Source organism: Ambystoma mexicanum, chromosome 13 (genome assembly GCF_040938575.1).
Source record: "Ambystoma mexicanum isolate Mex_15411 chromosome 13, UKY_AmexF1_1, whole genome shotgun sequence".
NCBI classification, from domain to species: domain Eukaryota; kingdom Metazoa; phylum Chordata; class Amphibia; order Caudata; family Ambystomatidae; genus Ambystoma; species Ambystoma mexicanum.
The window spans coordinates 620,219,539-620,243,646 of record NC_090938.1 but is presented as its reverse complement, the minus strand read 5'-3'; the positions used below and the strand labels follow the sequence as shown (position 1 = coordinate 620,243,646).

Sequence of the window (24,108 nt, the reverse complement as noted above, 5' to 3'; positions counted from 1 at the left end):
ATCTTCGAAACGGTGTCCCCGGGATCACCCTTCCATTCACCCAGACAGACAAAAGTAACATTTATCACCCCGCCCGCATTCAACTACTTACGGGCCCCAACATCCTTTAGCATTGGGAGGTCTGGGGAGGGGCTGTTTCCAACGTCTCCTCAGGGCTCCGCACGTGCGCAAATCCAGACGGAGAATCAGATTTCTCTAAATGAAAGTCGCTGTGGCAACGTAGAAGACGGAGGACGTTTATAGCATAAGTGGCCTCTTCCCCGAGAGCGCTGCCACCGCCGCTGTACTGCCGGGAAGTCCATCAGTCCATTTAGGTGACAATCACACAAAGAAGGGGTGGGGACACATGGCACTTAATTCTCCTGGCATTCGTGATTTTTTGGGCCCATTCCTCCTGTATTTACCCAGATCTGTTTGTGGTGATGTTGCCTGCATTTACTCATTTACTGCATTTTTCATTCAACATAAAGTTGCAACTGTTATTTTTCTGCATTTGTTCAAATTAAATAAGCATATATGTTTTTAAAAAACATACACACCAGTCAAACAGCAGACAATTTGAGCTGGGTTCTTGCACATCAAATGTAACCCCATTCTTGACTTGAAAACGTATTGCTACTTCCATCTACGTCAGTGGTTGTAAAGAAAACATGATTTGGACGTTGTATGCATATAAATGTCCAACTCCTTAATAAGCCTGCTGGGGGAGGGCCAACTCAGCAACAAGACACGTCTTGGCAAAAAATATTTAAAAAAAACCCTAAGTGAGTCACCCAAACATTGGATGGTCTGGGCCGCACCATCTGGATACCCCGATACCTGCTCCTACCACCGACGGCTCTGCTTTTTGTCAGAAAGCATTACCAATGAGTGTTGATCCGCCCCCACCAGAGGGAAAATGGTTTAACAATAATCATGGAATGGGAGAAAAATGCAAGTGACACACTGATTCTACCTGCGTCACTCTGACCAAGAACTTACATACTGACAAATTCAGTAATACTGTAGATATCTGTAATCTAGTTTAGGGTGGGAAAATGGGAAAACAGCGCCCTTGTGGGAGACACCTGAGGGAGGGAGGGAGCTCTTGGGTGGTAATTAAAGCCCCTAATCCCATGCCCAGCAATCCCCCCTGAAGCCTCTCACTAGCGTGGGAGCCCACACATTTTGATTTCAAGCACCAACAGAAGTCACGCGCATGTGATGACATCACAGCTCCCTCACACTCTAAAAGTAACTATAAGGTGCTAAGGGCATTGTCTCTGGCCTTGCAAAGAACAAGGGGCGCTCCAACAAAAGGGTTCCAAATGGATAATGTTCACAGTTCCAGGTGGTGACTCCCTTCCCCAGCTTTCTTTCCACACCACAAACAGTTCACAATTCAGAATCTCAAGGGCATGTAGTCCTCGTAATTCCCTTTTCATAGTGGCACAACTTGGGTGCTGGTGCCAAACTTGCAGAACACCTGGTAAACTCTCGTGCCAGGCTTCTTTTACATTCAATATAATTCAGAGTTCTAAGGGCATGGATCTTCTTTAGGATTTTCTTTCTATACCTGGCTTTCCTAGTATACTCTCCTGACAGGCTTTTCTCATGCAGTTCATTTCACACACTTTCAGACTTGACTTTGCCTGGTATACTCTCCTGACAGGGCTTTCGCATGTCTTACAAATCTTTCACAATCGGGTGTGGGTTCCAAGTTTCGTAACCCGTTTCTCATTGCTTCACTCTTCAAATTAGTTTCTCTTTTCCCCAGATATTGGGTCCCTGACCCGTTCTCACATTCATCAGTTTACGCCTTCGCCTAGTGTCTCAAATCCCTGCTGTGTGCTTGCTTCCACTTGCTCAGTGTCTTGCTTTCGTACATGATGATCCGAGTGAAGTGCCCCGGTGTCCCAGCTCCCTGCTACAGGGTCACCGGCTTTGTTCGGTTGCTCCGGAGTTCCTTGTGGTCTTCGCTGCTTCCCCTCTCTGGTCATCATGGGTGGCTGGCGTTTCTCCTGCTTTACGGTTCCTGTGGCATCAGAGGGACTTCTCCTTTTCCCTCGCTCCCAACGCTAACACAGGACTGGTCTCCCAGCAGGATTTCTATGAACGCCGTCTCCTTGAGCCGCTTCCTTCTGGTGACCGTCTGCTTCTTCCAGGCTCCACAATCAGAGTTGGGAGTCTTTCTCGCCATTCTCCAGGTGTAATCCTTTTAAATGTCCCGCTGCTTGTTAGATACCTGAAACCACTAGAGCATGTCTCCAGCTTCTCGCATCAGTGATCTGTATCGGTCCAGTCATCTTCCTCGTCCCAGTACTACCATATACATGGGAATGATAGGCAGTTCTTGACCTGTTTTCCATGTGAAATTGATGCGGCTGGTATTGGTTCTTTTTGGGAATAGTCATTACTACTCCTTGCCACTCCCTCGTCTCAGTTTCAGTTATGATGTTTTTCATGTGGTATTAAGGAATATTGGCTATAGATTTGGCAAGGGATTGAGGGAGATAGTTAAAATATGCCATCAGGGTATGAGGAAGGGAGAGAACATCCCTAAAAAGGAAAAGGGGGATATGTGTTTTTTCTGATGATGCCAGGTTATCCCCTTGAGGATCATATCCCACAATGTGGTCCTCGCTCATATAGCCGCCCCCAGGGTCAGGCTCAGATAGCAGGTGCCATCCCCTGGCCACATAGAGAGAGGCTACCTCTGGGAAAGGAGTGATGACATCATCAGATTCATCACATACCCTTCCCCGAATGCTCTGTCTTCCGAAAGCACCCCGGGCAACCTTTGCCCGAACAGTAAAGCGGCCCAATAGGAAGGGACACTATTAGGGGGAGGCACCCTCTCAGTGCCAATTGGAAGGGCGATGTCAAGTGCTGGCGCCACTGCCCGGTGCTGGAAGTAGAGAGGGCTAGTTTCCTGGGCAGGTATAAAGCGAGGGGACACAATGTGCTCCCCCTCCTTTGTCACCACCCGGGTCCGGTGTGCTGCTCGTGGCAGCACGTTTCATTTTGGGCGTGGGGTGTGTGGGCGTGGTCACTCACCCTACGCTAGATTACCTTATGATGATGTAATTGATGATGTAAGTAGGACGCTGTTTATGTCTTCACAATGATGTGAACCATGGATGATTTAATGCATTAATGCCCCTTTGTCGCATTTTGGGGATGGAAGACTTGAAATAAATGTGGCCTTTGGCATTCCAAAGAAACATGTTGTCTCCCTTATTGGCCCTGCTGACTGTATCACCCACTGTCGAAGGACTCTTTCCCTTGCATTTATCCGGGATTTCCCCCGAAAAAGGAGTTTCCCCCTCACATTTAGTTTCCCAATCGAGGTAGGGCTTTCTGGCACAAATCCCTTTTCTTCCCAAGAATCAATAGGGGAATAGGGAAGGGAGCTGTCATAAGATATGCATTGGTGGAAGTAGAGAGGGATTTCTGCTGGGTGGGTGCGGCGATGGAGATGTGACAAGGTAGTGTGGGGCCCACTTCACAGAGGAGGAGACTTATCTTGAAGACCAACTTAAAAGTTGGTGCAGCTTTGGATTTTAGGGGGTAGATCATTCCAGTGGCGGAAGGATGGAGGAGCGTACAAGGATGAGGAAGGAAGAGGTATCAGGTGGTGTGCAAGTCAGGCGAGGGCAAGAGAAAGTGCAAGTGTTGTTAGAATGAATGGTGGAAGGTGAAGATTAATAAGAGGTCGAAGCAGGCACGCTGGGGACATGGTGGAGGGGATCCAGTATGGATGGATTTAAAAGCCAGAAGCAGAAATGTGAGGAGGAAATGGTGGGTCAGAAGAGGCCCATCATCATGGTGGTGGGGCGGGTGTTCAAGTGGGTGAGAAGCTACAGGGGTTACAGAGTGTGAGTGGGTGAGAAGCTACGCATGTTACAGAGTGCGAGTGGGTGAGAAGCTGCAGGGGTTACAGAGCGTGAGTGGGTGAGAAGCTGCAGGGGTTACAGAGTGTGAGTGGGTGAGAAGCTACAGGGGTTACAGAGTGCGAGTGGGTGAGAAGCTATGTGGGTTACAGATTGTGAGTGGCTGAGAAGCTGCAGGGGTTACAGAGTGTGAGTGGGTGAGAAGCTATAGGGGTTACAGAGTGTGAGTGGGTGAGAAGCTACAGGGGTTACACAGTGCGAGTGGGTGAGAAGCTATGTGGGTTACAGATTGTGAGTGGCTGAGAAGCTGCAGGGGTTACAGAGTGTGAGTGGGTGAGAAGCTATAGGGGTTACAGAGTGTGAGTGGGTGAGAAGCTACAGGGGTTACAGAGTGCGAGTGGGTGAGAAGCTATGTGGGTTACAGATTGTGAGTGGCTGAGAAGCTGCAGGGGTTACAGAGTGTGAGTGGGTGAGAAGCTATAGGGGTTACAGAGTGTGAGTGGGTGAGAAGCTATGCGGGTTACCAGAGTGTGAGTGGGTGAGAAGCAACAGGGGTTGCAGAGTGTGAGTGAGTGAGAAGCTACGTGGGTTACAGAGGGTGAGTTGCAAAGTTAAGCCTTTTCTAAAGAGGGAGGCCGACGCAGAGGCTTGAATAGCTGAGAAACCCGAGTATCAGAGTGGGGAGGAGAGCTTTTGCAGAAAGCTTGGTGAGAAGAGGATGGATCTTCCTGATGCACAGGCTGGGACTACCAGCAGAAGTGATGGGGAGTCGGAGCTTCAGATCAGTCAATGAGGACCCCAAAGACTGCGGGCATTGAGAAGGCAGGTGCTTTAGTCAGGTGAAATGGACAGAGGGTATGGATTATTGGCTCAGGGTGTAGGGCTTCAGTACCAGAGGACGTGAGCAGATGGCACTGACTTGCCATCCAGTGGTGGAGAGTCAAGAGGCCGTGAAGGTCCTAGAGACGAGGTCGGGGCATAAAGCGGCAAAGGCGTAGATGCAATGTCATCAGCAAAGCTGCTTAAGAGGAAATCTGCAGGAATACCGCATGTGGTAAATACCACCAAATTAGAGCAAATACCTCCCAAAAAAGTCTCCTAATGTTTACACCCCACCCCCACAAAAGAGTAGGTCGAACATAAAGTTGGGTCCTTAGCGTGAAGGTGTGTACTTGTGCATTCCACCGAGTTATAGGGAAAATCCTGGCTGGGGGAACCCCAAAGGTGGTAAAAAGATGAGCATCTCAGATGCCCACTTTCCCACCACTTTTCTTAAGCCAATAAACAGAATGGTCAGTACTGACCCTTCTGTGCATTATTTCACATGACGCAGTGCCATTGTGCTCGCTACGGTAGCCAATCCAGTCGCTCTTGGGCATTCATGTGGAAAATGTGCGGGGCTTATATTGAGGCAGGGGGTGAAAGTAAAATAAGGGGAAAATATGAGAGAAGAGCAAAGTGGAAGAGAGAGAGACGCTTGAGAAAGCGAGTCACTTTGAGAGGGAGACAAAGGATGAGTGAGTGGCATGAGGCGATGAAGAAAAGGGAAAAAGGGAAAGAGAAACCGATCATCGCGTCTTCAATGAACCTCTCATTTATTCACTTGTTAAATCCGAGATCAAATTAATGGGCCAGTTTACTCGGCCCTGCGGCACACGGTCTCAAATTGACACCCAGCACGGGGATGCTTTGTGTGCCTTGTGCCAACCAAGCTGCCTGCCAGAGGGCACTGAACAGTGGGAGCGTGGGAAATCGGAAGTGAGATCTACTGGTGCCAACATTCCCATGGCACACCCGATCTTCTGTCACTGTGCCACTACTCCGCCGGCCCAGTAATGGCATAGGGAACAAGGAATATACCCCTGTGAAGGGCTTTGCATACCTCTATCTACACTGTAGACTACCTCCCTTCGGGAAGAGCATGGGTGATTTCAATAACTCCATGCTCAACCCCACTTCTAAGAGAACTGGGATTCTTTAAATACCTATATATTGCACCTCGCTTCATTCACCGCAGAAGGCCTATACATCTATATAGCACAGGGTTGAGGTCATCCAATACCTCCACACTAAACATCCCTTTAGGGAGAGTGGTGCTCTTCAAACACCTCCATACTGTACCTCTCTTTAAGAGGGATTGAAGTTGTCATGCGCCTCATTGAACCTCCCGTCAGGGAGAGTTGTGGTCTTCAAACACCTCCATACTATAGCTCCCTTTATGAGGGTTCAAAGTTGTCATCCACCTCATTGAACCTCCTTTCAAGGATGGTTTTTGTCTCCAAGTATACCCAGATCTTTTTAAGGAGAGCCAGCCTGCCTCTACCGCCTTATTCCACTGCATCATTTTTTCTCTCCAAAGGAAGCAGAAGTCTCTGAAATGGAGATCATTTTTATAATTGCCTGCACACAAAAACATACCCAACAGTCCCTTATCCAGAGAGAGCAAAGTCTTTTCACTAGGTCTTATCTTCGGTCGGGCAGAAGGTCGAAGGTATTCTTGTATCTCAATGCCAAGCAGTAAGGAGTACTGAGGACATCAGTGCATATCATGCACCTCCCTTCAGAGGGAGCTAAAAGGCACTTGTAAGCCATCTTCATATGCCCCTACAGCCCTTCAACTCGAAACGTGAAGTCTACCTCGCAGATCGGGGTTGAAAGGCAGAGATGGAAATGTTCGAGGGACAAAAGAACAAACATCGTTTTCCCAAAATAACCTTTGGTCTTTTCTCCCCTGAACATTTCTGACTTGGCCCCTACCCACACCCCCAAACCCCTACTTACTTTGCTGCCGACTCGCTGTGTCCCTGCAACGCCTGTTCCCTTTCACTTCCGTGATCGGTAACCAGCGCTGCAGGGTCCTTTCCTTTTTATTTTCCCCCAGGACTGGCTGCGGGGGACACCCCCACAGCCCCCACTTACAATATAGTGAGCACGGGTGCGGGAGACACCCCCGCAGCCCCTGCCAACGAATGGGGGATTTGGTCCAACTTTTCGGTCGCTCGGTATTTTCGAACATCGGAAATACAGTAAAATCTCGACATTCAGTCTTTTAATGTCTTGTCTTTTTGGCCGATTCCGTACCTCGCTATACTGCTTCACTGAGAGTATTCTATTTTCAGAACTAATCCATCTGTAAAGGTGCACAGGACTTTTCCACTAATCTGTGGTCCCAACAGATTACACGTTCCTTGCAGTTCTAAATGGTCATACATTCTGATGAACTTCCAGATCAGCACTGAGGAATATCGGTCAGCATTCTATTTCAGGCCTCACAAAATCTTCAAAATCCCACTAGACCTGCAGGGTACACATACTGGACCTAAGAGAAATGCACTCGCCCCATGGTGACGGGGGACAAAATATTTACCAGTGCTTTCTATAAAATGGTACGGTACATGCCGCCATAAGCAGAGTTCATATCTGCCGCAATGCTGCCACCCGAAGGCAAGCCATACGCAGTGAAACGTTTATTTGACATTTACTGCAAAGAAAGCTTGTTTGCACTAAATGTCAAATAAATGTTTTGAGCGTCCCCATTCTCAAAAGTAAGGTTGAGTACCTTGGAAATGGTACTAAGCCTTCATAAAATCTTCTTGTCTATGTGGACGGGATAGAGGGCCCTGTATTTGAAGCTTTGGTTTCATAGTAACCACTTTCCATTTAATCAGACGTGTTACTTATGTGAGGAAGAAAAAACAATGAGGCCTAATTCCCCCAAACTAAAACCATTGTGAGGTTGAGTGTGTGCTTGAACCCCAATATAAAGAAAAATATGATAACAGTGACGTTGTGGGTACAATGTACTGTAAATGTGCATTACAGTATCATTTTCAGGAAGTCATGGAAAATGGCTGGCATAAATGCACTGAGATGAGGAGCAGAGTAGAAACATAATTCTGGGAAGTTAAGTATTTGCTGATGAGGGACAGCAACAGGGTACTATAAAATTGAAGTGTCTCTGCAGCAATAAGCTCATGTATGCAAGACTTTGAATCCCTGGTCGTGTGAATGAGTAAGGGGTTACTGAACACCTTTGCTTAACACTGGATACATAAAAGTAGCCAATACAAAGCTATGGGGATAAAATAAAATTCAAGAGATGCGTAATACTGCAAGGAAATAAAATGTTGTATTTGTCATTTAAGCACTAGAGTCCAGTGGTGCTAGCTGTACTAGAGTTATGGGCTCTGTACCCCAACTTATGGGGTTGATCCAAAGGAGAGGATGCAGAAAGAGGGAGCAGTGCCCACAACCCCCATTATTTTTCAGCGGCACAAGGGATTAAAGCTATCCGTACCCAACAATGGAGCCTGTTGTACAGACTTCTCCAATGGATGTCCTGTATGCCCAGTTTGGAAGGTGAAACAGAAAAATGGAGGGTGGAAGGAAAAACTCTGGCAGCTGGTGGGCCAGAGAATAGAGTCCCTTTTTTATGCTCATTAGGGCTCCTGATATTTGAGGAGACATAGGGAGAAGAGGACAGCAGCAGTGCGAGCAAACATGGTGGAAGAGAAGTGCAAGAACCGAAGGGTGGCGAGAGGCATTCAGGGTGGTGTCAAAGATCCAGTTTGTCATTAGGATCGATGGCCTTACAAGTCATTGCTCCTAGGATGCCCTGGATCCTGATTGGTTGTCGGCACCTCAGGACGTCACTCCAGAAGCCATTTTGAATTAGTCTTTAAATTGTAAACAGTGTCCATATTTCAAGAGTCCCCCTCAGCAAATCACGAGCCCATCAAGTAAGCACTCACTATTCACTTGCATCCTAATTTATCACACAGACCGACAGAAAACAAAGTTTGGCCCGCCATTGTCACCCTATCTCTTCACCTACAGCTCCCCGTTTGTGGTCCAATGGCCGCCAGTAAGAAGGATGATGCACAAAAGAGCATTGGGCTAATGTCGACGCGCAGGAGCTCGCCGTACTTCTCCCTGGTGGGAGGACGTACTGTGAGGAGGGCAGGCACAGGGAACGAAATTGATTGTCTAGGGCGACAGATGGGGCGAGGGCTGGGGTGCACAGCAGTATCTGGGTGCGGGGGTCTCCCTTAAAGTTCCAGGGACACCACGGAAACCAGCCAATCACATTGGACAACAAATAAAAACCCTGCAGTCGAACTCCATCCAAGCCTACGGTACGTATAACTTACACCAAGTCTGTGGACACAGGGCAGAGGCACGGCCACCCATCCATGCACCCTAGAATGCAGCTGTGGCTATGCTATTCCCGTCTAGCAGCACACATAGCCATCCACACTGAAACCCCTGACGTACCTCAACACCTCTGCCATTAGTATGCAGCGATAACCAATGAAAACAAGTCGTTCTAGCTGGGCACACATAGCATCTTCAGCACTAGAACCACCAACAGCACCCACCCACGTGTCTGACCTCTGAGCTGCTTACTGGAACCTAGCCAGCCCACCTAAGTCCTATCTGGCAAAAATGCACACAAGCATCTTTTAATTTAAACTCTTAGAAACTCTTGGACATAGACCGCGGTCACCAAGGGCATTCCAACCACAAAGCGCTTTGAGGCCATACAAATGGCGTAAGGGCGCTATATAAATGACGAATACAATACAATAAAAAGTGGCAAGGGGGGAGGGCAGAGAACGACCTTGCGAGGGGCAGCTTTCAGCACGTTGCCCCTCACAATGCCGCTTTTACGTGAGAGATTATCGGACCTAGAACCCAACTCCCACCCCAGGAACAAATGGGTGAGAATCTACATTCTTAAAACTGAAATAAGTATTTCCCCAGTTCTGGATCTCCTAAATCACCTCCCTCAAGGCTGTGTTTCTATTCCCTCCTTTCGTCTCGACTCTCCGCATTTTCAACTCCACAGACCCAGGGGTGGGGACCCATCATGCTGCTGTAACATGTACGCCAGAGCAGCTGCACCGCCGGGAGAACACTATGGTGGGAACTGCAGCAGGTTAATGGTCCATTGCAGTCAGTGAACATGTAGTCCCGGATCCCTGGGAAGCACTGCTTGCAGTTGGTGAAATGCTGCCCACACAGTGCATTGCAGTATGCTCGCCGTGGTAAGATGGAAGCCTAAACTCTCTTAAAAGCAAGGCATTCTGGGATATGATGGAACTTGGCTTAAATGAAAGCTGCACTTGTAGGGTAATTCTTTACCAAGTACAGGTGTTTGCACTCAAAAGTAGCAGCCTGTCTTCAAATCTTTGGTGGCCTGGCAGCAACTTGCTGGGGCAATGCGTTGCCCCTCCAAAACCCTAGCAGGTTATATTCCCCTCGATCCTGCAAAACAATAGAGTTTACCATAAACTCCAGCAGCCAGAGTCACCCAGTAGGGGTGATGGGGACAAACAGGGGGCGGGGGGACACTTGCACGATCTGTATACCGCCCTGCCTGAAGATCGTCTGTCTGTTCCCCCTTGTCTTCACCCCTTAATGTGCACTTGAAAAAAACGTAGAATCGCTGTCAGGTCTATTTGCTGTATCCAAACTGTTAAATGTATCATCTTCACTTACTCTGTCTGTGCAGACCATTATCGTCTCAGAATTTCAGGGGCCCTGAGCGACTGTTTTTCTCGTGTTCCCACCCTCCTTGAGGACTTTGAAACACTGCCTGTGTATAGGCGCTTTATAAATAAACATTACCATACCATACCAGGACTAATGGCTAGCAAGGGGTACGGCTGGCGCCCGTGCCAGGTGGCATGATGTTAAGATGGGAACCAGGCTTACAGTGAGAGACTAGACTGCGAGAGTGCTGAGTAAGTCTAAGTGTAAAGCTGGAGACCGGCTCAAACTCCAGGGGTGTGGCATGTAAACAGGCAACATGATAAGGTCATTCGGGAAGTGGGGGGGAGGGGCAGGGGCTGCTCTAACGACCTCCGAAAAAGAAATGAAACAAACATACTTTTGAAGGAAGTAAACACTGGGTGTGTGGGACCCACAATGCTAGAAAACGGTTTAAAAAAATAGAGATAACTGGAAACAAGCAAAATATTACATTTAAAAAAATATACGAAATTGCAGCCGGGTAAAAACAATTCTGAAGGATCACAAAATAAATATTCAAAAATGAAGAAAAAAGCCAAATCTTTTTGGATATTTTTTTTTTAACGAAAACAATTAAACCGGCCGTCTTTGGTTTCCGGCTTTCATCCAGGTCAGCGCTTCACATCCCCGGCGGAGTTTTTGCACGGCACTGTGAATAGCAAGCTATGCAGTGCGAATAGTGTGGCGGGCCCCTTGATGTGTAGATCAGGATGCGGCATGGCTGTCCCAACAGTGGCTCTCCTCTACCCCCCCCCCGTCCCCCCACAATGCTGCGCTGGGTAACATTGCACGCCTGAGATCTGACTGCAGACAGGTTCCATAGCCTCATAATGAGCACTTCTTTCAATATCCCTCCGCAGCACTTGCTTCTCGGGAGCTTAATAGATCACCCCTGATGTTACCCTGAGTTTAGGAGTGAAGACGTCTCCCGCTCTTAAGCCCCCAACCCCCTTTCAATGGATTACTGCTAGAAATCCCATCAAGGCTTTCCGGGATTACCTCCCCAACTGGGCAATACATCTCCTGCCAGCAAGACAAAAGGGGCCCCTCTTTACCCCTCCCCAAAAGGAGCCATAACGAAAACAGCATTGTTGTAAACACAGCATGGTCCCCGCCAAAAACAACAATGAAAAACAACTCTCTGCCACAAGAATAACCATCGAAGCTACAAGCCAAATAACTCGGGGGGGGGGGGGGGCAGAGCAAAAAAACCCAAAACCAAATATATCTCAGTAGTACTAAACAACTCAAAAAAGGAAACTGAAAAACAGGCACTTCCAAACCAACAACAAAACAGACCCCAATCCCTGAAAGACTAATTTAAAGCAACACAAACCCAAACATAACAAGTAACACTAACCAACCGCCCCCCACCCCACCCAAAAAGCACACTGAAAGACGGGCACTTCCAAACCAACAACAAAACAGTCCCCAAACCTACAAAGACTAACTCAGAGCAACACAAACAAAGCACACTGAAAGACAGGCACTTGCAAACCAACAACAAAAGAGACCCCAAACCTACAAAGTCTAACTCAGAGCAACACAAACAAAGCACACTGAAAGACAGGCACTTCCAAACCAACAACAAAAGAGACCCCAAACCTACAAAGACTAACTCAGAGCAACACAAACGAAGTACACTGAAAGACAGGCACTTCCAATCCAACAACAAAACAGACTCCAAACCTACAAAGACTAACTCAGAGCAACACAAACAAAGCACACTGAAAGACAGGCACTTCCAAACCAACAACAAAACAGACCCCAAACCTACAAAGACAGAACGCTGTCTTACAGAAACATCCACGTGCCAAGCAATGCAACCAAAGCTACACATAAAAGAGCTCCGAACCCAAACAATACAAGAAGGACTTAGTGCATCACAGAGATCCAAACCCAAGAGCCAAACAGAATGCAAAACTGAAAAGCCAAAAAGCAACAACCAAACCGAATTCTGTACCACCATAACTCCCAATGTTCTCCCCACAATCAGCAATGCCAATAGAGCGCAATAAAACACAGACCATCTACAAACCCAACAATGGAAAAAAACTCAATTGCTCAGAAACAGTCAGTACTGGTACAATCAAACAGAACGTAGTGTAACGGCAACATCCACAAAAACAACAAGGCACAAATAATAGTATTACACAAAGAGACCCCTGTCCTGCATGTGACATGAGCACCCCCATCAACCCAGTTTCAAACAGTCTGGTATAGCATCATGCCAGCACCCGGGGTGCAGAGATGGCACGGGCAGCAGGTAGTCTTGTGTCCCTAGCACCCAGTCCACAAACAGAAAAGGCAAAGCAACCAATTACTGATGACCAATCAGAAAAGAAACAGTATGCCCCAATTGAGATTTTAAAAAGAAACGCTGGCACAGCAATGCCCCTTTCAGGTGATAGATGCCACGAGTGTACAATGGGCAGACCCATAACAAACTGCCGTCTTCTTAGTGGCCAGTCATGGCACACACACAGACAACTTGTACCCCTTGCAATGGGGTCTGTATCTGTACCCATACAGCCCCTATCCCTTTTTCTTCCTGCACTTATCAGACCTACCCTGTCTGCTGCCTTTAACCTAGCACTTGCAAATTGCTGGCTGCACTAAAACTGTTTGTTGCCTTTAATATTTATTTATTGTTATTTATCTGTTTCTCCTCTGCTTTGCATTTTCCACTTCTCCCCCTTCCATGCACTTTTTCCCTCCCCCTCTCCCATGCACTTGCGCGTTCTCAATGTCACTGGGCCTAGTAAGATCGCTGTTTTGTTCTCCCCTGCTCCCCTCCCTTGCCTTGTCGCGCTCTGAAACACTTGTGTACGAGCGCGATAGAAATAAAATATCATATCATATCATAACTTGCAAGCAATGCTGAACTCCCACCCCCTTTTCAGTATAACAAGCACAAACACACTATGGCGAATCCTGTGACAGCCATTCTTAAAAGTGTATGCCACTCGCGGGTTTTAATTTCAAAGGGCTTTGTTTTCAATTTAAAAAACACTGGGCGTACCAACCTTGTGTAGAAAAAAAGAAGTTACCGCCAGAAGTTTATGTTGCACCACTTTCAGTTCTAAAAGTGTTACCTGTGGCTGTGGAAGTCTGCATGATTCAGGTTGTGTTACTTTTTATTGGGCCCAAGGGATAAAGAGGCCATCTATGGCTGAAAGCAATTGGCAGATATTTGAATTTGTGGATGCTCTGTACTCTTGCTGTGACGTCATGGCAGTTGCTACGGCGTCCCAGCAGAGGGATACATTATTTTCTATGCTAGGTCAGATAGCACAGCGAGTAGAGCGTTCGCTTTGACATCCATGCAGAGCCTGCCGGCACAGGTTTGAATCCCGGCAGGGCCAGACTCAGCCTTTCATCCTTCTGAGGTTGATAAATGAGCACCACACACCATGAGTAGTAACAATTAGCAGCGCTCAGATTCCTGAGGGTTCGTAGCGCTATATAAATGCAAATTATTATTATTATAATTTTTAGGTACTTTTGGGGTTTCTGTGTGATGAGGGGAGAGGGAACTTGGTATTCCTTATGATGCACATGTCACCTGGTGTCCCCACACTACATCAGTGCAATGCTGCTCCATAAGGGACAGCGAAGGTTTGGAAAACAGGGGCAAAGAGGGGGGGGGGTGTCTTACATTAGAGATGGGTAGCTTTCAACGACTGTGTGCATCAAATCTCGGAATTCTGTGTGACATCTTAGGCACCTCGAGCTTCGCCCTCACAGTTAATTAGATTTCCCTCTGAACCCTTTGGAGGAATATATCCCCGTAAAATTCTATATATAGTGCAGTGCCTTTAACAAGGCATGTGTAAGCAGTGCCTTAAAAACTTACAATCAAAGAAGTGCAATAAATTGCGACAGCTCATGTATTTGGCCACCAGTGTTGTTTTTTTTTATTTTTTATACACAAGGCAAGCTTAGCTATCCTCGGGAGGATAGCTTAGGGGCAACGTGCTCACCTTGGAAGCAAGACGACTACGAGTAAGACAGGTTCGATCCCCGGGTCCACGCTTAGAAACCTCTGGGTATTAGGCGCGTTATAAATAACCTATCATATCATAAGAAGTAGGATCTTTGTCAAAGTTCTGCCGCACACCGTAAACACACCAAACAGCAACAACCAGATGCGTCATTAGGGTGAACATGGGGTGGGGGGGTATAGCCCTGGGGCTTTTAGTTGTAGCCCTGGATGCTCGGGGGCTAGAGTCCCAACATTAGCATAGCTCCAGATCTTTTCCACGCCCAGCAACACCCCCGGCGACAACACAAACTGCCCCAGAAACCCGCCATGCAGGGTAGGGCCCGGCCTATAGGGCAATGCCAAACCAAAAACCCAATACGCTAGTGCGGGCAAGTTTTTTAGGCCAATGTGGGCCCGTTTGATAAGTTACTTCACTCTGCGGCTAGTAGTCTTGACCAGTGCTACTGCATAAATATTCTTTAAAATGCACAATTTGCATCGCATTTTATTAACCATCTCCCCCTTGGGTACTAGTCAAACAGTCTCTCACATGAATGCGCATTTGGAACGGTGGCCGCTTTTTCATTGGTGCCCGAGGCAATGTTATGCCCCAGACAGACCCTGCAGCCATGCCCCAGTCCGACCCTGCAGCCATGCCCAGGGTCCTCTCACCAGTCCGCCGGGGGTACGAGTAAACAGCAAAGGCCCCGCTCTGCTCACCCAGCAGCTGCGAGGCGGCCGTCCACATCCAGATGTGCGAGCTGTGGAGGACCCCGGGGCTCTTTCGACAGCACAAAGCACTGACATCCCAGCCCCAGACAATGTTCCCCAAAATCATTCGGGCACACTCCATGGGATGCGGGTAAAAAAATTACCTGTTACAACTCTCCCTCTTCTCTCAAAAAAAAAGCACGCCTCTCCCATCGTATGCGCCCCCTCCTCGCCCCCAAGCTTCAAATAACAGACTTAAGAGGACAAAGAACCGGGGGGCGGAGGACAGCTGTGTGCTTCAGAAAGGCGGAAAATACAGACAGGCCTGCTCCAAAGGGGACTGCACCCCTGAAGCAGACCCCCCCCCTGTGCAGAAGAGGGGTGTTTAATAACGGAGAAATCCCGCACACATCGGAACATATAAGGTTAGAAGAGCCACGAGTTTTTTTTCAAACCCACCACAACGTTCTTGGTTATATATATATATATATATATATATAGATACATATATACAGAGAGAGAGAGAGAGAGAGATAGAGAGGGGGGAGAAAGAAGAAGGAGAGAAGGAGAGAGAGAGAGAGAGAGAGACACTCACGTTAACCGTAATTCTGCTCTAGTCAATGTAGCTGATTATTTTTCTGTTGAGTTCATTTGTTTTTTCTTTTACAAACACACACATCTGTTGACTATACATTTTGACGCGTACACGAACACCATTTAAATTGCAGTAAAGTTAATGCGGAGCCTCGAGAGGACAATGGCCCAGTGTGCGGTGTGACGGGAGACCTGGCACCACGGCCCCGATACGAGGAGAATGACCCCCCACTGAAGGCAGGCGGCCGAAAAATAAAGATTCGCGAACCCGGTACGGGCAACGCGGGTTATTATTTCAAAATTCAGTGCGAATAGTGTTTTGCGCGCAGACTGGATCGATGCGATTCTAACCTCTGGACCCGAGCCACCTCCTCCATGCCCATTGCCTGCCCCTTATGCATACCCGCTGATGGACCAGTCATAATGTAATTACATTCAGCGCTTTTTAAGAAGCCGGCTTCTGAAAACAGTACAAACCAACTAGCGATCGCAGTGGAGCGCGTAACCGACCGTGCTATCTTTCCCATTCATAAGCTCGGTCTACAAATACATAAAGCAGCGCACCACCCAGAAAACTAACGTACTCGTGTTTCTTTTCTGCACCCCCTCAATTTGGAATCAATGAGCCGCCCCCACACACTATTCAAATGTAGTGCCATACAACACTAGACCCATTGTAGGCTAATAAACCGTATATTGCACCTCTCAGACTATTGTAAACCTACAAGGGAGCCAAATAGCGCACGCTCACCTGTAATGCATGGCACAAGGTGGTCGGCTGGGGGCCGTGCGGTGGTGCCGGACGAGAGCCCCCTAGCCCGGGCACCTGTCCCCCCCCAAGCCGCCGATACCCGGCCACTGCAGCAGCGGTGGCAGCGCTGAGCTCGGACTCCTCAAAGTGCTTCCACGGGCACCATGTGACGGAGGAGGTGGGAGGGGCCAAGCGGGGTTCCCGAGCAACCGCTCAGGGGGGTGGGGTCTTGCTATCCTACAGCAGCCCGGCTCTGACGTCATAACTCGGAGGGAGCACCACTCACTGCCCAGGACACGGTGCTTCAGCTCCGCCTGCACAGCGCTGCCCCATCAAGATTCACAGAAAAAGTCCCCATGGCAGCTTCCCTGCCACACCTCACAGAGAACTAACTCCATTAGCAGTGCTGGCAATCATCCCTGCCCCCCCCCCACCTACCAGGAGCGGTACTATCCCATCACAGGTCGCAAGAAGGTCCGCGTAGGTCATAGAGCCTCATCACGCACAAGTGAGCTATCTTGCCTCGGAGAGCTCCAACTTTCTCTAATTAATTCCGTAATATACCTCAAAGGGCTCATAAAGCATCCAGGACTATCATCCATTACAGAGAACTAGCATTCGAACACCGTAGGCAGCCCAAAAGCACCATTTAGCGCCATCATACATCCCAGAGCACCAAATGCACCATGTAGCGCTACCAAGCCTCACAGAGCACCAAATACACCACACACAACCGTCATCCTCCCTCGGCACCAAATGCACCATATAGCGCGATCAAGGCTCACAGAGCACCAAATGCACCATATAGAGCCATTTATCTCACCGAGCACCAAATGCACCATATAGCGCGACCAAGCCGCACAGAGCACCAAATGCACCATACAGAGTCATCATACCCCCCAGAGCACCAAATGCACCACACAGGGCCATCATACCTCCCACAGCACAAAATGCACCATATAGCGTGACCAAGCCTCACAGAGCACCAAATGCACCATACAGAGTCATCATACCTCCCAGAGCACCAAATGCACCATGTAGCGCTACCAAGCCACAGAGAGCACCAAATGCACCATAAAGAGCAATCATACCTCCCAGAGCACCAAATGCACCATGCAGAGCCATCATACCTCCCAGAGCACCAAATGCACCATATAGAGCCATCATACCGCACAGAGCATCACATGCAACATTTGGAGCTATCATACCCCCCCCAGAGCACCAAATGCACCATATAGCGCTATCAAGGTTCACGAGCACCAAATGCACCATATAGCACTACCAAGCCTCACAGAACAACACGTGTACCATATAGTGCTACCAAGCCTCACCGAGCACTAAATGCACCACAGAGTGGTCATATCTCACAGAGCATAACATGCACCATACAGAACTATCAAACCACAGAGTGCACCAAATGCACCATATAGAGTGGACATACCTCAGAGAGCACGTGCAGATACCAGAGAACTCATTGGCCCCCACAGAATGCTGCTACACCTCACAGAGCACCAAATGCACCTACCAGAGATTTAATTCACCACAGAGCACCAAATGCACCTCCCAGAGATTTCATACATCACAGAGCACCAAATGCACCATTTGGAGCCATCATACCTCAGAGATCTCCAAATGCACCATATAGAGTGGTCATACCGCACAGAGCAACAAATGCCCACCATAGAGGGGCCAAACCTCACAGAACACCAAATGCACCATAGAGAGCCATCATACCCCACAGAGCATCTCATGCACCATTTAGAGCTATCATAACTCACAGAGCACCACGTGCACCATATAGAGTGATCATACCGCATAGAGCACCAAATGCACCTCAGAAAGCCATCATACCTCAGAGAGCATCACATGCACCATTTAGAGCCATTAAACGTTACAGAGCACCAAATGCACCATAGAGAGCTATCATACCCCACAGAGCACCAAATGGACAAATGGACCATATGTAGCCATTATACGTTACAGAGCACTGCATGCACCATATAGAGTGGCCATACCTCACAGAGCAACAAATGCACCAAAGCTGAGGAGTGTGTTGCAGGCAGCTGCCTTGTCCCTTGTTGTAGGTTCAGAGATCTTATGGCACTTCCTATCTAGGAAGCTTGCTGCAGAGCCCATCAGGGCATGCTGTGTGCTGGTTGGGTACTGTTTCTGGAGCGGCCGGAGGGTCCTCTGAGGTCTTTATCTCCCTCTGTTCCCTGGGAGATGTTTAGGGGAGGGATCTTGCTTGATATGATATGATATGATGAGTCATTTCTAACACGCCTATACACAAGTGTTTCAAGGCGCGATGAGGCAATGGAGGGTGAACAGAGGGAGACAGCGACAACGATCCTACTAGGCCAGGTGTCATTCAGATAGTGCAAGTGCATGGGAAGGGGAAGGGAAAAGTGCGGGGGGGGGGGTAAGGAAGGGGACAGTGCAGTCAATGGGATAATAAATAACAATAGGTAAAGTGCGGCCAGCTGGTAGCAAGTGCAATGGTAAGTGCAGACAAACAGGTATCAAGTGCTGGTAGTGGGACTGTAGGGGTACAGAAAACAGTCCCCAAGTGTCGGTGTTGCCAGGAGGCGGTGCAGGTGTGCGACTGGCTGGGGAGGGGACCTGGGCCCGAGGTCAGAGGGCGGCCAGGTAACCAGTGCAGATTCAGTTTCAGGCAGGAAATTCAGCAGGGGAGATGAGGAGAGAAAGCAGAAGCAAAGAGAAATGTTTTGAGGTGCTTCCGGAACCGGAGATGGTTCTCCTCAATTTTCAGGGAGGCCGTTCCAGAAAGAGGCCCCAGCCGAAGAAAGAGATCTACCACCAACTCGTTGCTTGGAGAAAGGACTGACCCTGACGGAGTTGGAGGCGGATGAGCGAAGAGTACGAGAATGAAGATATTTAGGAAGAGGGAGTTGGAGGTATTGAGGCACCAGGCCTCAGAAGGCCTTGTGGACAATGCAGAGGGTTTTGAACTTAATCCTCGCAGCCACTGGGAAACAGTGCAGAGATTTCAGTCCTGGAGGGGTACGTTCCCTGGGCTTGAGGCTAAGCACAAGTCTCGCAGTCCTGTTTTGGATGACTTGCAGAGGGCGGAGAGTAGAAGCAGGCAGATTTAGAAAGAGTCTGTTGCAATAGTCCAGCCTAGAGAGAACCAGAGCTCTGGAGACAGTGAGCTTCTGGGGGAAGGAGAGGAAAGGAAGAATACCTCTGAGGAGGTGCAGCTGGTAGTGTGACTTCCTAGAGACGTCACAGATGTGAGGAGAGAAGGAGAATGTGGAGTCGAAGATGACCCTGAGGTTTAATAGTCCAGCCTAGAGAGAACCAGAGCTCTGGAGACAGTGAGCTTCTGGGGGAAGGAGAGGAAAGGAAGAATACCTCTGAGGAGGTGCAGCTGGTAGTGTGACTTCCTAGAGACGTCACAGATGTGAGGAGAGAAGGAGAGTGTGGAGTCGAAGATGACCCTGAGGTTTTTTGCCTCAATGGTGGGAGCAGGAGGAGGGCCAAAAGAGGCTGGCCAGAGAGTCACAGGAGAGGAGGGAGTGGGTGTGCCGATGAGGAGAATCTAAGTCTTACTGGCATTAAGGCAGAGATAATTGGCGGCGCAACACTCCTGGATGGCGACAGACAGTCAGAGATGAGAGAGGGCAAAAAAGTGGCTGAAGGTAGCCTGAAAATGAGCTGAGTGTCATCTGCATAGCACTGGAAGTTGGGGCAGAGCGCAGGAATGCTGTGGTCAAGGAGTGCCAGGTATTGGTTGAACAGCCAGGGAGAGAGGTTAGCCCCCTGGGGAACACCACAGGTAGAGATGGAGATAGAGGAGAGGAAGGACCCAATTTGAACCGGGGAGAGTCGCTCAGAGAGGAAGGAAGTCAGCCACGCCAGGGCCAGACCGGTGATACCCAGGTTATCACAGAGATGGTTGAGCAGAATGGCATGGTTGACCGTGTCAAAGGCAGAGGAGAAATCAAGATGAAGACACAGGGGGTGTTGGAATCAAGGTTGGAGAGAAGGTCTTCACGGATGTTCAAGAGAGCAGTTTCCATTCTTCTGGCAGCTCTGATGCCAGACTAATGATTGTGGAGACAACCAACAGATTCAGTGTGAAGATTGAGCTTGGAGATGACTAGCTTTTCCAGGAATTTGTCCAGGAAGAGAGTGATGGAGATTGGGCGGTAGTTAGCCGGCCAGGACGGGTTGGCAGAGGGTTTCTTAAGAAGAGGGTCACAAGGAAGTGCTTCAAGGAGGAGGGGAAGACTCCAGTGGCAAAGGAGTGGTTGCAGAAGTCAGCCATAGCAGGAGCCAGGTAGTCAATCTGGACCTTGATAGTTGTGGAGGAAAAGGGATGAACCTGTTTTGACAAGACTTTCATATATCAAACTTGTCTAGAAACCTTGCTTCCCTCCTTGGAGGTCCTGGCCTTCCATCACTGGAAAGAGCTGTAAGGCAGACTATACATTTGGACAGGGTCCAATGATGAGTTCTTCTTGCTACTCCTTGCAAAGTCTTCAGGTGACCTGCCAAAAGATGGGCTCAGCCCTCTTTTAAAGCCAAGTGGGCAACAGTGATTGGTGTAGGCTAAGCCTACCTTAATTAACCAATCCTGGGGTCCCTACCAACAATCTGCTTTATGCATGAGGTCATAAGCAGAGTGCTTTGCAACCAGAAAGGTCAAGAGGTGAAAACGTGCAATACTAAGTCCCACCCATCTTCCTGCCTCTTGTTGATCAAAGAGCCTCTGTGGTTAATGGATCTCTCTGTGATTCCTGATTAAAGTGTCAGGTCTCCCTTGAAGTTGTGTCAAGACCAGACTCTCTGGCTCCTGCAAACCACAATCTTGTACCTTTGGAATGGGGTAGCCTACTGTAAACACGCAGTCCCCGACATGACAGCTCACTGTCATTGATACTGAGGGTCGAAGCTGGCTTCAGGTTGACACAGTTACATATGAAAGGTTGACAGAGTGTACTGCTTGCTGTCACATTTCACTAAATATGACAGGGCGGACTGTGCCTGTAGGCTGTATCCACCCAGAGTACACAGGTCTATGTGTCTGTCATGGTAAGAGCAGAGGAAAACGTGTGTGAGTAAGCCCCACACCTTTTCCTGAGGTTGGTCTACCATCATTCCATTTAATTAAACATTTCAAAATGCTCAGGGGAGTGTATGCCCACCATGCGGATGGTTGAATTCCTCACAATATAACATACACACATAAATGCATAATTATATTGTGAGGAATTCGACCATCCACATGTTGGGCGTGGGCTCACCTGTGCTTTGACATTTTTAAATAAATGGATGATGGTAGACCTGCCTCAGGAAAATGTGTGGGGCTAAACCACACAGGCTTTCTCATGCTCACACAACGACAAATGCATAGACCCATGTACTCTGTCATGGACATAGCCTACATGCACAGGACGCCCTGTCACATTTAGTTGGAATGTGACAGCAGAGGAGGGCATGCTGTCATCCCAAGGAGGAGGAGGGCAAGCTTCACCCTGCCATGGACAGCCTGATAAACTGACAAAGGCTCCATGGATCCGCCCTGCTCTTTTGTTAGGCCATGCAGCTGGTGGCAGCAATTAACATACCAACAGAGAGTACTTTAAATAGGCACTCAGGGGGGTTGGCTGCAGAGGATATCAAAGGAAACAGCAAACCCAACAACCTTTCATATGTAACTGTGTCAACCTGAAGCCAGAACCCACCCTCAGTATCAATGACAGTGAACTCACATGTCTGGGTCTATTGTTGCATTAGGCCCCCCCGCTACGGGTACCCCATTCATACGGTAAGAGAATGTGGTTTGAAGAAGCTAGAGAGTCTGGTCTCTCAGCATCTTCAAGGGAGGCCACCCCGGCTAGGGTACCCCATTCATACAGTAAGAGAATGTGGTTTGAAGAAGCTAGAGAGTCTGGTCTCTCAGCATCTTCAAGGGAGGCCACCCCAGCTAGGGTACCCCATTCATACGGTAAGAGAATGTGGTTTGAAGAAGCTAGAGAGTCTGGTCTCTCAGCATCTTCAAGGGAGGCCACCCCGGCTAGGGTACCCCATTCATACGGTAAGAGAATGTGGTTTGAAGAAGCTAGAGAGTCTGGTCTCTCAGCATCTTCAAGGGAGACCCGCTGCTTTAATGAAACCACACAGGGGGGACCATTGACCAGAGAGACTCTGATGACAGCAGCCAGGAAGATGGGTGGGACCTAATGACACAAGGGAGTGAGCCCAGAGCTCTTACCGTTGAAAGCAGGATTCTGCCATATTAGTTATGGATACCCCTGTTCCTATTTCACTCCTTTACCTTTTCCTGTTGCAAATGACTTCCCACATACAGAAGATTGTTGGTAGGGATCCCAGGATTGGTTCACTAAGGTAGCCTCAGCCTAAACCAACCACTGTGCCCACTTGGCTTTAAAAGAGGGCTGGAGCTCCTCTTTAAGCAGATCATCTGAAGACTTCACAAGCTGAAGGTACAGTCTGCCTTACGGCTTCAGGCAGTGAAGGAAAGCCTGGAGCATCCATCCAAAGAGCGAAGCAAGATCCCTCCCTTAACTTCTCCCAGGGAACAGAAGGAGAAAATAACTCAGAAGACCCTGGAGCCGCCTCAGAACCGATACCCAGCCAGCACACAGCATGCCTTGTTATTCTCTGCAGCACGCTCCATGGACAGGGAGTGCCAGAAAGTCTCTGAACTCGTAACCAAGGACAAGGCAGCTGCCTGCAGCACACTCCCTAGCTCTGGGCCGTCCACCTTAAAGCGCAAAGCAAGCCCATTGAAGAAGCTGGGAGAAGTGCAATAACAAGTACAAGTATGTACCGTCGTCCGCCTTAAAGGACATTTTTGAGCCAGTCCAGCTGCTCTATCTGCAACCACCTGCAACGCTGACTGCTGTCAAGCCTCGAGCTACCACCATCAAGCAGCGGGCACAGAAGCAACCCTAGACGTCTCAACCAGTGCTTCATAACCGCCGGTCAGCACTGAGACAAAGATTCCTGACCCCAAGTTACTATGAAGGCCAGCCTGCAGCCATTCGTCAAACTTCGCTCGCCGAACCGTCTTGCCGCCTGATACCCGCCGCTGACTACTGTCTCGAACTCTCTCAGAAACCTGCAAAGCTCCCTGAAGCCGACCGACCCTGTCGAGCATCAAGAACAACTACAGAAAAGGTACATTTTGGTTTTGTCCCCCTATTCCTTTCCAGAAAGCCCCTGGAAACATTTTAAGACCCTTTTCTTCCTTTGTACTGAAGCCAAAAAGCCTGAACAAACGATTGTGTTTATTAATCATACCACCTACCCTCCTGTCAGTATCCAGAGTGCACACCTTTTCCTTCTTAGAAACTGTCTGTCCTCTGCATTCCTTTACCGGGTGGGATGTATTTAGTAGTGTGACTAGACTGTCTGCTGTGATCATAACAAAGTAGATATTTTTATACTACCTTGACTGGACACTGCTTTTATCAGTGGGTAATAATTGTATTTTTGCTGTGTTGCAAATAACGAACAATCCACAACCTTTAGAGGAGATAAGCCTGGCGTTCCGTCAACACTACCAAAATTGGAAAAGGTTTATAATTTTAATTGTATGCTTGTTTAATCCAATCTGTTTGGATCCATTCTGGTGTATCAGAGGTTTGGGACTGCTTGACGGTTTAGAA

The 24,108-nt window shown here is 48.5% G+C and overlaps 1 protein-coding gene across 2 annotated transcripts in view; it reads right to left on the bottom strand.

Annotated features, from left to right (window-relative positions):
- The window catches only part of HAP1 (huntingtin associated protein 1), a 252,919-nt gene extending 236,313 nt beyond the window's left edge, over window positions 1-16,606 (bottom strand). Inside the window, exon 1 of one of the 2 annotated variants that reach the window (XM_069634511.1) lies at window positions 16,448-16,606. In XM_069634511.1, the coding sequence (XP_069490612.1) occupies window positions 16,448-16,458 (11 nt within the window). In that variant the 5' untranslated portion in view covers window positions 16,459-16,606. The remainder of the gene's footprint in view (window positions 1-16,447) is intronic. The other variant, XM_069634508.1, reaches the window with a different exon arrangement.
- Window positions 16,607-24,108: the final 7,502 nt, after the last annotated feature.